The sequence below is a fragment of the Eupeodes corollae genome, chromosome 3, assembly GCF_945859685.1.
Source record: "Eupeodes corollae chromosome 3, idEupCoro1.1, whole genome shotgun sequence".
Lineage (NCBI taxonomy): Eukaryota > Metazoa > Arthropoda > Insecta > Diptera > Syrphidae > Eupeodes > Eupeodes corollae.
Window position 1 is genome coordinate 104,714,035 of NC_079149.1, and position 15,023 is coordinate 104,729,057.

Consider the following 15,023-nt stretch of genomic DNA (forward strand, 5'->3'; position numbering starts at 1 on the left):
TTTGCTGCTCATCTTTCCATTACTGTAGCACGAATTTCAACACACGGTTGTTTAATTTGATGGATATGTGCAATTAACTACTAATTTTAGTAATTTTATAGCGAGGAAACATTTATTTCTATTTTAAATTAATTTTCAAAGTTCACTTTTTCACATACAAAAGACGCAAAAATGGTGGAATTTGACATTTCTTCCCTGTTTTTTATTCAATTTTGCCATAAATGCAAAAAATACTTCGCATATACTCGCACCCACCCCAAATTCTATAGTGACCCTAGGCATAGAGGGCATAATACGCCGTACTATCAATTAAAAAAAAATAGTTTTAGCCTTAAAAAACGGAATACAAAAAAGTTGGGTTAGGTCCGAAAAAGAAAATATTTGTTTGTATGACTTAAAAGCCTAGTACATACTTGTGAACCATCTCGTGAACCCATACAAATTTCAGTTTTTGGTTCACCAGTGAACTTGCTCGTGAAGCTGAGTGGAGAACAAAGTGGAGAGTTTTCGTTCACGGGCAATTCACGTGCAAAATGTACGGGAACTGTTGGTGAAGCTTTGACATTTGGTTTGTTCATGTTCACAACGTGTACTCACAAGTGTGTACTAGTGAGCAATGTCGAAAGTTCACTTTCTCCACTGGCGAACGTTCACTTCACGAGGAAGTATGTACTAGGCTAAAGGTGTTTCCTCGCCTTAAAGCCTAGTACATACTTGTGAACCATCTCGTGAACCCATACAAATTTCAGTTTTTGGTTCACCCGTGAACTTGCTCGTGAAGCTGAGTGGAGAACAAAGTGGAGAGTTTTCGTTCACGGGCAATTCACGTGCAAAATGTACGGGAACTGTTGGTGAAGCTTCACAACGTGTACTCACAAGTGTGTACCAGTGAGCAATGTCAAAAGTTCACTTTCTCCACTGGCGAACGTTCACTTCACGAGGAAGTATGTACTAGGCTTAATATTTAACACATGTTCTATTGAGACCCCTACCTAACTGTAAAAAAAAAATCTGAAGGAAATTCTTGCTGTGGTAATGAAAAGTCGGTCCTTTTTTCCATTTTAAATTTGATAACTTCTTCTCAGCAATAAAATATTTTTGCTGGAAAATACTCACTTATTTTTAATTTATCAAAATAAAACATCTTAATAGAATACTGTACAAATACTTATTTCTGTTAAACTTTTTCAATACTAAATATCACCGACTCTACTGTCTGTGTAGACATTTCACATCAAAAGTGTGACCATCTTTTCTTAAAATTATTTTTGACAGCTTTCTGATAATTTTCTCCAGCTGTGGTGCGCGATAGCAAGAGCAAGAGCAACAAGTAGTGTCGGTCTCGGTCTTTCTATACTCTATACACCGTGATATATTGAATTGTGTTGTATCGCTACTGACTGTGACTGCCTTTCGTGTTTTTAATCAACCTTCTGCATTTTATAAGATTTAATAATGAGATTATTAGTTAATTATAACATATTCTAGTAAAAATATTAAAGCAAAATCTAGGCGAACAAAAACTACAGCACAACCACTGCCACCAGTCAACCTAAACATGGCACAATTCCATTGGAATTCTCGAGTTTTCTTGTTGATTTGTCTTCTTCAATTCGGATTTATTGGTAAGATGAATTAATTAAACATAAGTCATCCGCCCGGCCTAAAAAAAGATTGTTTATGTTAAATACTGGCTGCAGGTTATTGACCCGACCGGCTCTTTTGCATTTATATCGTTGATAATTATTGAAAAATAAATTATTTAATGTGAAACTTAAATTAAATTATTAATTCAAAGCTGTATTTTTGTGTGTTTCTTTTCTCTTTGATTTCGAAAATATCAAATGCCAACATGCACTATCGTCTTTGATTGTGATAACCTCGACAGTGACCCCCGGCTAGTTGAGATTTTGTTTTCTTAGTTATCTGAAATTAAATATACAAATTGAAAAGTTAAAACAACGTGTCATGTTGAATTGAGAATTGGATGCTTTTGGAAATCTGCAAACATAAGCAGAAAAAAAGAGATAAGAGTCATTTTAAAATGCATTTTCGTATAGTTTCTACTCCCTACCTATCTACCAAGCAGTATGATATCATAAAAGATAAGCTAAAGATAAACCCCTAGAAGAAAATTACCAAAACCAAAGTTTGAAACAATGCATGTCCAGAAACACCTCCCAGAAAGTATACATTTTATCACAAATGAGTTATACGTGTTCTTGAACAAATTAGCCTTAGGAAATAATTTGTCAGCATAAACTCAATGCTGTGAGCCTAGGATCTAGGCAGTATACGGTAACAAAATGATTTGCAACAATGTTTAATTTAAATTACAGTATTTTTTACCTTAAATAGACCTTAAAGTAAAGCTTTTTTATCGAATAACATTAATAGTACTAAAATTATCCCTTTTTTATTTGATTTAGCAAATTAATGGAACTGTCCACAAAATAGTTATAGGTACAAAGTTGGAAAGCTTAGTTTAAGAACATTATTTAAGATTATAAACATTGACTATTATTACAAACCAAATTATTCCTTTTAGCAGTATAAGACATAGTGTCCATTAGTAATAAATTAATCAGTTAAAGAAAAAAACCCTATGAGAACCGTTTGGCAATATGAGAAAGCCAACTGGGACGATATCAATGCATTCTTAAGCAGCTTTAACTGGTCACTATGCTTCCACGATAGTGACATAGATTGCAGAGCAGATATAGTTACAAATGTAATTCTTTGTGGAATGAGAAATTTTATACCGAATAGAGTAAAATTTATCAACACTAAAGAGAACTCATGGTTTGATTCGAGCTGTAAGGAGGTAATTAGGATCAGAGATGTAAGTTTCCGGATTTATAAAGCCAACCCCACTGAGGAAACAAGCTAGAAAGACTTGTTACGGCCATATTCGATAAACCAAATTTTTGCATGACCTGGTCATTTTTAAATAAACGTAGAAAACACCACGTCATCCTCGGTTCCAACGCTCGTCCACAATGACATTCCCTATGTAAGCTCGATTGATAAAGCCAATTTGCTTGCAGCTCAGTTTGCTGTTAATTCGACGTACCAGAGAGTGTCTTGAGTCCTCCTGTTCTTGAGAGCGTAAACGATTTTATGAGACAAATCTTCTTTCGCACTCGTGCAGTTGCAAGAGTACTGAAAGCGTAAGCTTTTCCATCTTTCCTACTTTACAGGTCTCTTTACGAGCGGATGGAAAACAGCATATGTACGGCCTGTAACTTTCGTCCAATACTTTCGTAGCAATAAGTCCACTGGTGAACTCACGGTATATCTCACCGAACAGTGGAACAAATCTTTACATAGTCTTGGAGAAAGTAAGATTATTGCAATTGGCATTTCAAATGCATTTGATAGAGTTTGGCATCAAGCTCTCTTATCGAAAATGCGTGCATTTGGTATTGATGAATCCCTTCTTGGTTGGGTTAGAAATTACCTTTCGGACCGTTCAATTCAAGTAGTATTGGACGTGTCCAAATCTGATATTCACACAATAAACGCTGCTGTGCCCCAGGGCTCCGTTCTGTCTCGGACGCTTTTCCTTATTTTTATAAATGATTTTTTGTCTGAAACTTCTAACCCACTAAATTGTTTTTCGGATGACAGTACTCTCAGCTTTTCATATTAGTTTTAAGATTCTCATCCTTGTCCTTCCGATGTGGAACTTCAACGGCAGCGTATGATAAGCTCATTAAATTCTGATCTCGACAGCATTGTACAATGGGGAACCAAAAAACTGTGTAGACTTTAATGCTTCAAAAACTCAATGCTGTCTCCTTTCGTTAAAACGTAACCCACTCCGATGCCGCTATCCATGAGCGGCACTTGCATCCAGGAAACTAATCAACTTTCAGTACTCGGTATGTATATCACATATCACCTCTTATGGAATGATCACATATTCGATATTGCGAAAATGCTGCTAGGTGCTTAGGATTTCTCCGACGGTGCAAGGAATTGTTCACCTCTTCTGATCTGGCTGTAATTTACAAAGCCTTCATTCGTCCAAAACTTGAATATAACCCTCATATTTGGGCAGGTGCCCCTAAAACAAGTTTAAGTATTTTGGACAGGATCCAAAAAAGAGCTTTGAAAATGATAGGCTAAAGAACTATAACCGAAACAATTACGTCACTTGAACACCGCGGCAATGTTTCATGCCTTTCGTTGTTCTACCGAAATTTTTATAAACAGTGTTCTGTCGAATTAGCCAGTTGCATTTCCCCCCTCAAACAATTCAGCCGTAATACTTGTACTTCTGGGAATAAACATCGGTTTAACCTTGAGCTCATTTTTGCACGTACTGTCAAGTATAGAGACTATTTTTTTAACCGCACATCGAGAATGTGGAATGCTTAACCCAGCTCTATTTTTTTCCATCATTTTGATATTCAAAACTTTAAGACCAATGTAAATCGGTATCTCCCTTTTATCCTTCCCTATTTTCCTTAAGTTCGCACTGTGTTTAAACATGTTAAGGGTATTAATAACGCCTTGAGTGCTCGTTTATTATAAAAAAAACTTTGTTTCTAGGTGCGTATGACGTTGAATAGATCAGATCTCAATTATTTTGCCCATTTTCAATCCTAGTTCATAATGATTTTAGTTCTTCACCCTTTTTATATTCGGCCTTCGTATAATTAAGTTAATCGTGGTTCATCCATATCCCTCGATGAAACATGTACATCAGATTGGCATATCTCTGGCGAAGTACAAAATTATTAGACAAAAGGATTGGAGACGTCCCTTAAACACGTTCGTAATGTCCCTTGTCTCACCCTTCTATAAAGGTTTATGTTTTTGTGGAATAGTCAGCAGCTTTCATTCCCTATAGCAATTCAAACGTAAAACTCGCGAAATGCTTAGCAGTTAACTATCTTACCACACTTTGATCGAATTGTCAAGTATAGAGATTCTTTCTTTAGCCGTACTACTCGAATGTGAAATAGTTTTCCATACTCTGTCTCTCCTTCTCATTACTATATTCTATCATTCAAAACTAATGCACCCGGATATTTCTTTTTTAACCCTCTTCTCCTTTCCTTATGTTTGCACAGTTTCTGAAATACAAATATTCGTTACTCACCTCCTTTCTTATGTGCCCTATATTTTTTTGTTTCCTATTATTTTGAATTCCTGTGTGAACTTTGGGGGAAACCACGTAGTTCTTGCTGGCAAAAATTTGTAATCAAACAATATGCTTTCATTTCAGCTCCGTCCCAACAACAACTCATTCCATATGGCACCCAACAGTTCTTCGAATATCAAAACCAAGTTTCTGTGACTGATCTGCGAAATCTCAATTCTAAAGAAACAATCTCCTATACACTCACTCTCACAGCTACCATTCGCTCAATATGGAATCGAGAAACAACACAATTGCTCCTTATAACACTACACAAACCGAAAATTCAAACTTCCGGTGAGAAGCAAGACGTTCCAAAAATTATCGACAAACCTTATTATGTTGTCGTCGAGGATGGTAAGGTCATTGAGTTGCTAGCCGATCGTAGTCGAGATGCATATCTGCTGAATCTTCGTCGAAGTATTGCTAGTTTTCTGAATTTCCACTATGAAAATGGTCCTGTGCCAGAAGTCGATGTGTCTGGTGAGTGCATTGCCTTCTATTTGGCCAAATCATCGACGAAATATGAGAAAATCAAATCCGACTGCAGCAATTGGGACCTTAAGGTCAGCTACCGATCTGAGGCACCATTAGGTAAGTGCAAACGAAATGCATGAGTGAGTTTTTTTTGTTTGCTTAAACGTAGATGTAGAACTTAGTCTCCCCTCAGGTGTTAGTATGAAGCCTTCATTGAAAGTGGAATATGAGCTAGCTCAAGATGGTAGCTTATTGAAGGTGCGATCTCATGAAACACATTCCTTAGCACTAAATGCTAAACCAGACGCTGGCAGTCAAGTGAAGTCGGAGGTTGTTCTTAAGCACGTTGCTGGATCGCCGGTGACACAGTTAACTTTTGAAACCCTAAACGATACCATTTCAAGTTTGGAAAACTTCCGAGCATTTGAATTACAAGCAGAGGTAGATGGTTCGACAAGTGAGATTAAAGGAGTGACGGTAAGTTAAAGACATCAAAACTAGTAACCATCTTCTTATGATCAATTTTACAGCTTTCTGAAAAAATATCCGCATATAAAAATGAATTGACCGATGAAAATATTGGCAAAGAGTCAACTGCCTTGCTTTTAGTTGAACTCTTGCCAATTGCAAGAATCACAAAGACCCAAGAAATCGTCGAAATCCTCGAGGCCAACAAACCTCTTAAAAGTCAATTAATAGATCTTTTAGGAGCCACTCAAACCATCGATGCCCACAATGCTTTTTTCAAAGTATTTGATATCAAAAGCGATGAAAATTTAGATATTATCGAGAAGTACCTTCAAGCCCTGGCCGTGGGTACTCATCCGGATAGAGCGATCATCGAAGATCTATTTGCTCGAATTATAAGTGAAACAGTTACGGAAGCCAAACTCATGGACACACTAATTCAAACCACAGCTTCGCTTGCACGGCAATCAACTTTTGCCCAGGGCGATGAGTTGCTGGCAAAGATAAGGACGTATCTAATCAATCAGTTAACAAAAGAATGCACATCCAGCGAATGTAAGACTCAGTTCATTCGTGCGCTCCAGAATCTTCAGGATATCACCACAATTCCTGAACTGCTTAAGCAAGCCACCGAGGGTGATGCTAAAGTTTCTGTTACATCGCTACAGGCATTGCGTAGTTTCCCCATTAGGTATTTCTCGAGTGAAGATAGTAAAACCTTCGAGGCGATATTCTTCCAAACCAAGAGAAAGTACGATTCGAGTTCGAGAACGTTGGCACTTGATATTATTTTGGATATGAAACCAAGCAAAGATCAACTCGGCGAGTTGCTTGACTATTTGGGCTCGAGCGATCGTTATTTCGAAGTTAAGACCTATCTTCTACAAAAACTTCGGATGTTCAGTGAAAAGTGTCCCAGATTTAGGGCACTTCTCAAGGCATGTTTAGCGGAAAAGCCTTCAATCAATAATTACCACGTTATGGGACAGAAGGGTCTTACAACTGCCCTGCATCGAGAGTTGACAAAAAGCCCTGCGTTCAATGAAAGTTTGCTGAGTATTCAGGAAATAAATCAGGGCGTATTGAAGAGAGGAAGTGTTGAGATGATTCTGGGAGCAGGACGTGATCAGATAAGCACTTTTAAGGTAAGTGATTTTTTTTGTGGATTCTGGAATTTTGTGGAAACGTTTCTTGTAATTTTAGCTGGGAATTTACACAAGTGGACTTAATTCTTTTGTTGGTGATTCAAACAACGATGTGGGAGATATTGTCGAGGAAGAGGAAGCAGAAGATAGTCCAGTGACGGCAGGTATGGAGATATCCGTCCAAGGTGTACTCCTCCGTCCACTGGTGTTTTTCAATGGTCAAACTGAGCTGATGGGTCACGTTTGGAGTGGTACAGCATCTGAACCAACTCCAGCTTACCTTGCAACGACTCTAGTCCAAGATCATGAGCATTATGTGATTTTGTCAAGTGGTTCAACTGCATATCTCCGAGTTTTCGGTGCCAAATCAATTGATCTCAATGGTCAGGTGCAGTTTAGTTTGTGGAATCGTAATGCGCACACCGAAATTAATCAGATGTAAGTTTTTCCCTCCCAAAAATACGTTCGAAAATGTAGAAAATTAAATGATTTCTTTCTTTCTTTCTTTCGAAGATCTGGTACCGGAGTAGTTGGATCAATGATTGTTGGAACATCATTCGCAAAGTTAGAAAATACATTTTCACTCACAACTGAACCAAAGATAAGTCTAATTGCTGATAGTGATTTCTATTACGATATGAAGTTGTGTATTCAACTCGGGAGACCAGAAACCACATTAAGGTAAGAGCTTTTGTTTGTTTTTGTTTACAAAAGTGTAAATATAACAATTTTCTTATTTATTGCAGGCATCGACATATAAAATCAATTATCCTCACAAATGAATCTCCATACAGTAAGAAAATGATTTCTAAAATTGAACATAAGTTGCCGGGCAGCACATTAGCTTTAAATCAGAAAAATAATGAAATGTGTAATATGATCTTCCCAGAGTAGAAGAAAGAACAAAGGTAAATGATTAGGAGCATTTAATATTTTTTATTCAAAAAAGCATTATTGAACAAATTTTTAATAGTTTATATTTTTATATGTATGTATATTGGAAATGAAATAATTAAAAAAAATATATAACTGACTTTTAATTTATTTTTTTACTGAGGTTGGTTTCTAAAGAACTCTTAAGACAGCACAAACATACAATATACAGACGAATTTATGAAATCAAGTATTTTTACCCTTCTTCTTTACTTTTTCCAAAATGTTTAAAAAGAACCAAAAACGGTTTTTTAAGTATAAAGGATTTTTATCTTCTTTATAAAGTTTGCATCATTTAAGCATTTAACTTTAAACATCTTTATTTGATATGAGATGACGAATTTTTAGGTATCTGCTTAAATATTATTTTTATATTTTTTTTAATGTATCAAAAAATACATTTCTAAATAAGCTCGCACTCAAAAATTCCATGTAAAACCAAATACAAATCATTTTTCATAATACACCAAATGGCATTTTCATTGGCCCCAAAAAGTTTAAGCACGGTGACAATGTGAAACACTTTGGACTTTGGGAAAACTTCTTATACTGGTTTAAAAAATTAATTGGAACACATTTGAATATTTGTTCAATAATTAAGAGACCTAAAAATCAAAAAAATTCCATTTAAAGCCCACAAGTATATGGTCCTTCAAATTTTTTATCGGATCTCATGCTCAAGAAATAAAGGCGTGCGGAGTCTAAAATAAGCCTAACGGTAAGTCGCAAATCTCTCAGTTTGAATTAAAAAAGAATGTTATAACGGAGACAATTGAGTTCTGTTTTATATAGTTGTTATTGGTCTTAAACATTGAAAATTTAGTTTCGATATTTAAAACTGATTAAGAGAGTCATAGAAACAACGGAAAATATCTCGGATGCCTTTCGGCTAGAGGTCTGGAAATATCAAGGGAAGTCTGGAAATATCAAGGAATGTCTAAAAAAAATCAAGGAAGATCTGGAGATTTCAAGGGAGGTCTGGAAATATCAAGGGATGTCTTGAGATTTCACGGGAGGTCTGGAAATATCAAGGGAGGTCTAGAAAAATCAAGGGAAGTCTGGAAATATCAAGGCAGGTCTTGACAAATTAAGGGAATGGAAATATCATGGTAGGTCTGGAGATTTCACGGGAGGTCTGGAAATATCAAGGGAGGCCTAGGCAAATCAGGGGAGGTCTAGAAAAATCAAGGGAGGTCTGGAAATATCAAGGGAGGTCTGAAGATTTCAAGGAAGGTCTAGAAATATCAAGGGAGGTCTGCAGATTTCAAGGGAGGTCTGGAAATATCAAGGGTGGTCTAGAAAATCAATTGGAGTCAAGAAGAAAATATCAAGGGAGGTCTAGAAAAATTAAGGGAGGTATTGAAATATCAAGGGAGGTCTGGAAATATCATGGGAGGTCTGGAGATTTCACGGGAGGTCTGGAAATATCAAGGGAGGCCTAGGAAAATCAGGGGAGGTCTAGAAAAATCAAGGCAGGTCTGGAAAAATATAGGGAAGTCTGAAGATTTCGAGGGAGGTCTAGAAAAATCAAGGGAGGTCTGGAGATTTCAAGGGAGGTCTGGAAATATCAAGGGTGGTCTAGAAAATCAATGAAAGTCTGGAAACATCAAGGGAGGTATGGAAATATCAAGGGAGGTCTGGAAATATCATGGGAGGTCTGGAGATTTCACGGGAGATTTGGAAATATCAAGGGAGGTGTAGAAAAATCAAGGGAGGTCTAGACAAATTATGGGAGGTCTGGAAATTTTACGGGAGGTCTGGAAATTTTACGGGAGGTCTGGAAATATCAAGGGAGGTCTGGATATTTTAACAAAAACCATAAATCTGGCTCATTCCGCTTCCCCAGCTGTCAAAAGTCATTTCTACATTATACAAAAATTTAAGTGGCACGACTTATGAAAGGTACGCACTTGGAATGTATGTAAATTCTAAAATCACGCCTTTGAAAAATAAAAGCGTCTTGTTATTATTTTTTGAACTCACGACAAACTCTACTTAAGCTCAAAGAGTTCCGTGAGCACTTTGAGTACCTATGCTCTGAGCAGAGTTTGATCAGAGCTCCTTATTCATGAAACACACTAGAGAGCTGAACTGTAAAAAGTGTTGGAATTTGCCATCTGTCACTTTCATAGTACACGAAAAAACGTGAAGTTTTCCACATTCAGCGTTTTACTCCATTAGCTTGGTCATTTTATTTTGAGTTCTTAAAACTCTATTTGTAAAACATTGTCTTACCCATTTTACAAACCATATATTAAACAATAAAAGAACCACAAAAATAAAACAATTCTTTTTTTCTACAACTGATACGATAACTTCAAACATTCTGAAAAATCGATGAAAGAATTGTTGGTCCACTTTTATACAAAATTATATCATTCTACGTTCGTCGTAGCCGCAATATTGTGTTAGATGTTGTTACAAGCTTAAGTTAAAAAATACTTCACGAACTTTTGACGTCGTAGCCAATTATTTCCATCGCATCCGCCGATAAAAGTTTTATATACAAAGCTTTGGAAAAGCATTCTTCAAAATTATGGTTTTTTAAGCTATTTTTTTCATGTTCTTATGTGCTCTTTGACGATGTTCCCATTTTTTTGATGCGACTTATTTTATCATCATCTCATCTCATTGCAACACTTCCTTGTCTCTTTCTAACCAAAAAGAAAAATGATAGAAAATGAATAAATTATTACCTAATTTTAAAACGAATTTTAAAGAATACTTATTTGCAACTTTTCACTTGTTAAAAAATAAGATGTAATTCGTAGATCAAATCTTTTGCAAAACTAAACGTGTATAATGAGAAAAGCAATTTAACTCATTAGCTCAAGCTCATCCTTAAAAATATAATAAAATATCAATTCGATGCAAATTTTCAATATGCATATCAAATACGCATTAATACGAGGAAACTAAGTTGCAGACAACTTTTTATTTGTGTTAAGTTAAAAAATAGCGAAAACAGTCAGGGATTAAAGATATTTTGTTTGCTATCTCTTTCACTTAAAATGCTTTGTTTCTTTTACAAGATCGTTTGCATAATACAAGAGATTTCATGAAAAATAAAAATAACAAAACGTCAAAAAACAACTCTAGTAACTAATATTTCGAATGAAAAGTGCAAAGTGGACGCAATATTTTGGAGGTTATTGACAGTTTCTCTAAATCGCCTTGAAAATATCTTGTACATTTTACATGAGAGAATAAATATGATTGAAATTTCTTATAATGTCTATTGCTATTATGATTGGTACAGAAAACTTACTTCAAAAGTGTCACGTTTCGGTTTTTTCTTGTGGCAAATGAAAGTTGCTTGAAAAATTGGGCCGAAAATTATTTTTTTTTCTCTCGCTCCCATTTACAGATTTACAAACTGTGACGTTCTATACTGCAACAGTTTACGATCTCGTACAAAATTAATGCATTTACAAACGCACCCTTTTACAAACATATGTACCAAATCTGTTCCTACTAAAAAAACACAAAAACTCTAAAAGTTTCACCAATTTTCATGAACCCACAACTAAATAAAGATACTAAATAAATGTTTCCATGCAAAACAAAAACAATGCAAATAATTTAATTCAAATTTATTTTCAAATTTCTAACAAAAAAACAAATATTTTCCAAGTTCTCCCTGGTAACAGTTTATTCAAAATATCTGTTCTCATTTTCACTACTGTTGAAAATCCGACGCCATTTTTATTTTCAACTTCAACAAAAAAAATATGTTCTGCTGCCTGGCTCTCTCTCGCCGCCGCAGTGTATTTTGTGTTGGGAAAATCAATTGTCCAGGAATATTTTTTGGATTTACTTTTTCCTCGCCTCAATAAAGCAAAATATATTCCGAACCGTACCGATACCCTCCAAGGAACCCAAATGCATAGTTTACGCCCGTCTAGCCCAACTCTGCCCTTAGAAAATAACCATTAAACCTGTGAAAATACATTTTGTTACGTGATACAAGTGTTGTTCTTTTTTCTATTTTCTGGTGTTGAAATTTAACTAACAAATAAAAAAGCCAAAGCGTTTGTCCGCGATACACTTGAAAAAAAAAAACACAAGTAAAAGTAAAAGAATCCTCCCCAGAAGTGGCATTTGATTTTACAAACAGCAGCCTAACCAGCGATCGTTTTTTTTTTCTTCGACTTCTAGCGCTCTTCTGCACCTTTGTGGTGTGTATTGTATTGTTGTGTAGAGAAACAGTAACAGTTTTTCTTTGATTTTCCACTTGAGGCGCACGTCTTGGACGCAACGGCGCCCGCGAGTCCAAATCGAATTGATCGAGGGCTTTCTGTTTCTGATTCTCTAGCAAGGAAGTGGTCTTTTTTGTATAGCTCCACAAATGCGGCGGCCGTAGCAGACTCGGAGAGAACAAAAAAGGTCAGCTGATTGTATAATGTAAGTTATCCTCTGAATTCGATGGAATTTCTATTTTTTCTTGTTTGTTTCTTTTCTTCTTTTTCAGTGGGAGTGAAAATGTTTTTTTTTTTTTAAAGTTGAAATGTGAACCCTAGTTTTTAATTTGAGATGAATTGGAAGCTTGATTTGCTAAAGTAATTCACACTTTCGTGATCACGATGGCGATTATTAGTTGCATAAATTTGCATATATTTTTTTCTATTAGCATTCCGATTCCGATGACCTCAAGGCGCATATCATTGGCCTCTCTAATGTTCTTTCTATGGGCTTTGATGATGACTTGATGATCATTTTTGTATTCATTTTTCTGGGAAGAGATTTGATTTGGGGTTATTTAGAAACAGTATTGATTTATTTCTAAAGTTATCGTAAATAAAATTTCCCTCGCTATTTTCCCATCGAAAAAATTTAGAAAAGCCAACATTTTTATAAAAATTCCTTTCTCAAATTTGACCCATTTAAAAAGCGGGCAAAGTCCCCAAGAATTTTTTTAATAAATTCTGGGGTATATTTTCTACACTGTTAAAATTTCCTATTTTCGAAAATGGGAACAAAATGCCAGGGATTTTGTTTGCAAATAGCCCATGAGCCATATTTCTTGGGGAATTTATATTCAACCAGTGGATATGGATATTAAGGTATTGATCTTGAAAAGCGTAAGGTGAAAAACCCTGCCCACTTTTTGAGGTGGAATACAAATTTAAAACCCAACAAAAATGTTTATGTAGAAATATCTACATATTGAAATTTTGTATCATGCTGTGTAAATCAATAACGAACATGGTTTAAGTTTTCTATGTTATATTCATGAGTAACAAATTGAACGATTTAGGCCACTAACCTTTTATCAAATTGTGGTAGTTAAAAAAAGGCGAGGTTCAAAGAGATACAAATGAATTGAGGGTGCTGATCACGTTGGTTGCATTAATTTTATTAGGTTAGCTCCTAGAAGAGGTATGATTTAATGCAAAACTTAGGACTGTTTTAAATCAATAAAAACAAATTTGACTTTCTTTTACAATAACGGTTATAAAATATATCTTGTGAAAGGCCTCTGGGTGGTCAATCCATAACGCAAGATTTGAATTGTAAATACAAGAAGTTTTTATAGAACTATCATAATTTTTTCATTATAATAAAAAGATGTATAAGAATTATGTGTTAAAAAAAATAGGCTTAATGCTGGCCACGACTTTAGGGGAATAACTTCTTTATTAAAAATATCCAAAACAAGAAATCCAATGGTGTCGAAGCAAATGATCGTGGAGACCCACTGCTAGGACGTGAAAAAATGTGGCCATTGAGATATTCATGCAAAAGACCAATTGTTTCGTTGGCGCCGATATATTAAATCACATATCGTCTATTTCAATGTGTTCAATTTTATTTTTCATTTCGTCATAACGAATCATTATCGGCAAATGCTTCGCCGGTTTAATTGGGGAAGAATTACGGGTCAGTGACGGCAAAAGCCCCTGGGCGATTCTGCTTTTATACAAATCCGAAATTTAAGCGTGTCTGATGTGGAATACCCATTTTTATAAAATTCTTAACAATATTAATAGTATTGTTTTTTTTTTTGTTTATTTTGCTTAAAGACGGTAACGACTAATCTCTTCTTCGTTGGATTATAAATATTCTTCTGAACCGTTCAATACAAGCTGTTTTGAGCGCATTTAAGTCTTAGACCCACCACATAAATGCTGGTCACTTTTTTAAATGATCTGTCTGCTTCTTCTAATCCGATTATACAAAATGTGGAATAAAAAACAGCTTAAAAAAGCATCGGTAAAGCGAGATATACCCTTCTACCACTATCAGCATAACTGAACCTCTCGATTTTTGGCATGTGAATCAGAAGTTTAGGTTTTCTGAAACCATTCTACATATTTTTCTTTCCTTCTGATCTGGCTTAAATCTTTAAAACGTATGCACTTAAAAATGTTTGAGTATAATTCCCATCTCTGGGCGTGTGCTCCAAACACTTTCTGAGGAATCTTGATTTTTCAAAGGAGAATTTTTAAAATGATTCGTGGAAATAAAATACTCGCGCTTTTCGGAATAAAATGTAATTATGTGTCGCAACAGCTCTTACAGAACTAGGCAATAGTGACTTACAACTCTGAAACATTCCTATGTGCGAGTAATGTCAGGGATGGAGAAGAACTACAGTTTCTAAAAATCTGAGAAATCACTTTTCAAGAGGCAGTAGCCTTGAAAAGCAAAAGAACTAGGTAGGACAGGCGGCCACACTATGAACTATAGAGATGTTCTTTAGCCACACTACGCGAATGTGAGATGCATTACCATTGCAATATTGGAGAATTCAAAATCCATGTAACGCACACCTCTTTTGCAACTCCGTTTGTTATCCAAACTCTTTAGAAAGACTTAAATATAGAAGTGTCACATAAATTTGAGCGTAA

The 15,023-nt window shown here is 35.5% G+C and overlaps 2 protein-coding genes across 3 annotated transcripts in view; one reads left to right on the top strand and one right to left on the bottom strand.

The window, feature by feature from the left end:
* Positions 1–15,023, bottom strand: part of LOC129949726 (tetraspanin-6-like) — a 332,660-nt gene that overhangs the window by 79,602 nt on the left and 238,035 nt on the right. The gene's annotated exons all lie outside the window — the stretch shown is intronic.
* LOC129949711 (microsomal triacylglycerol transfer protein) lies at positions 1,308–8,262 on the top strand. Of its 2 annotated transcripts, none has more exons than XM_056061336.1 (7): positions 1,308–1,625; positions 5,237–5,743; positions 5,802–6,103; positions 6,157–7,239; positions 7,298–7,677; positions 7,753–7,920; positions 7,986–8,262. In XM_056061336.1, exons 1-7 carry the CDS (start codon positions 1,559–1,561, stop codon positions 8,131–8,133), a joined length of 2,655 nt encoding a protein of 884 aa, XP_055917311.1. In that variant the 5' UTR covers positions 1,308–1,558; the 3' UTR covers positions 8,134–8,262. The 2 variants fall into 2 exon arrangements, with proteins under 2 accessions (XP_055917311.1, XP_055917312.1); XM_056061337.1 differs by having other exon boundaries at positions 1,310–1,625; positions 5,820–6,103.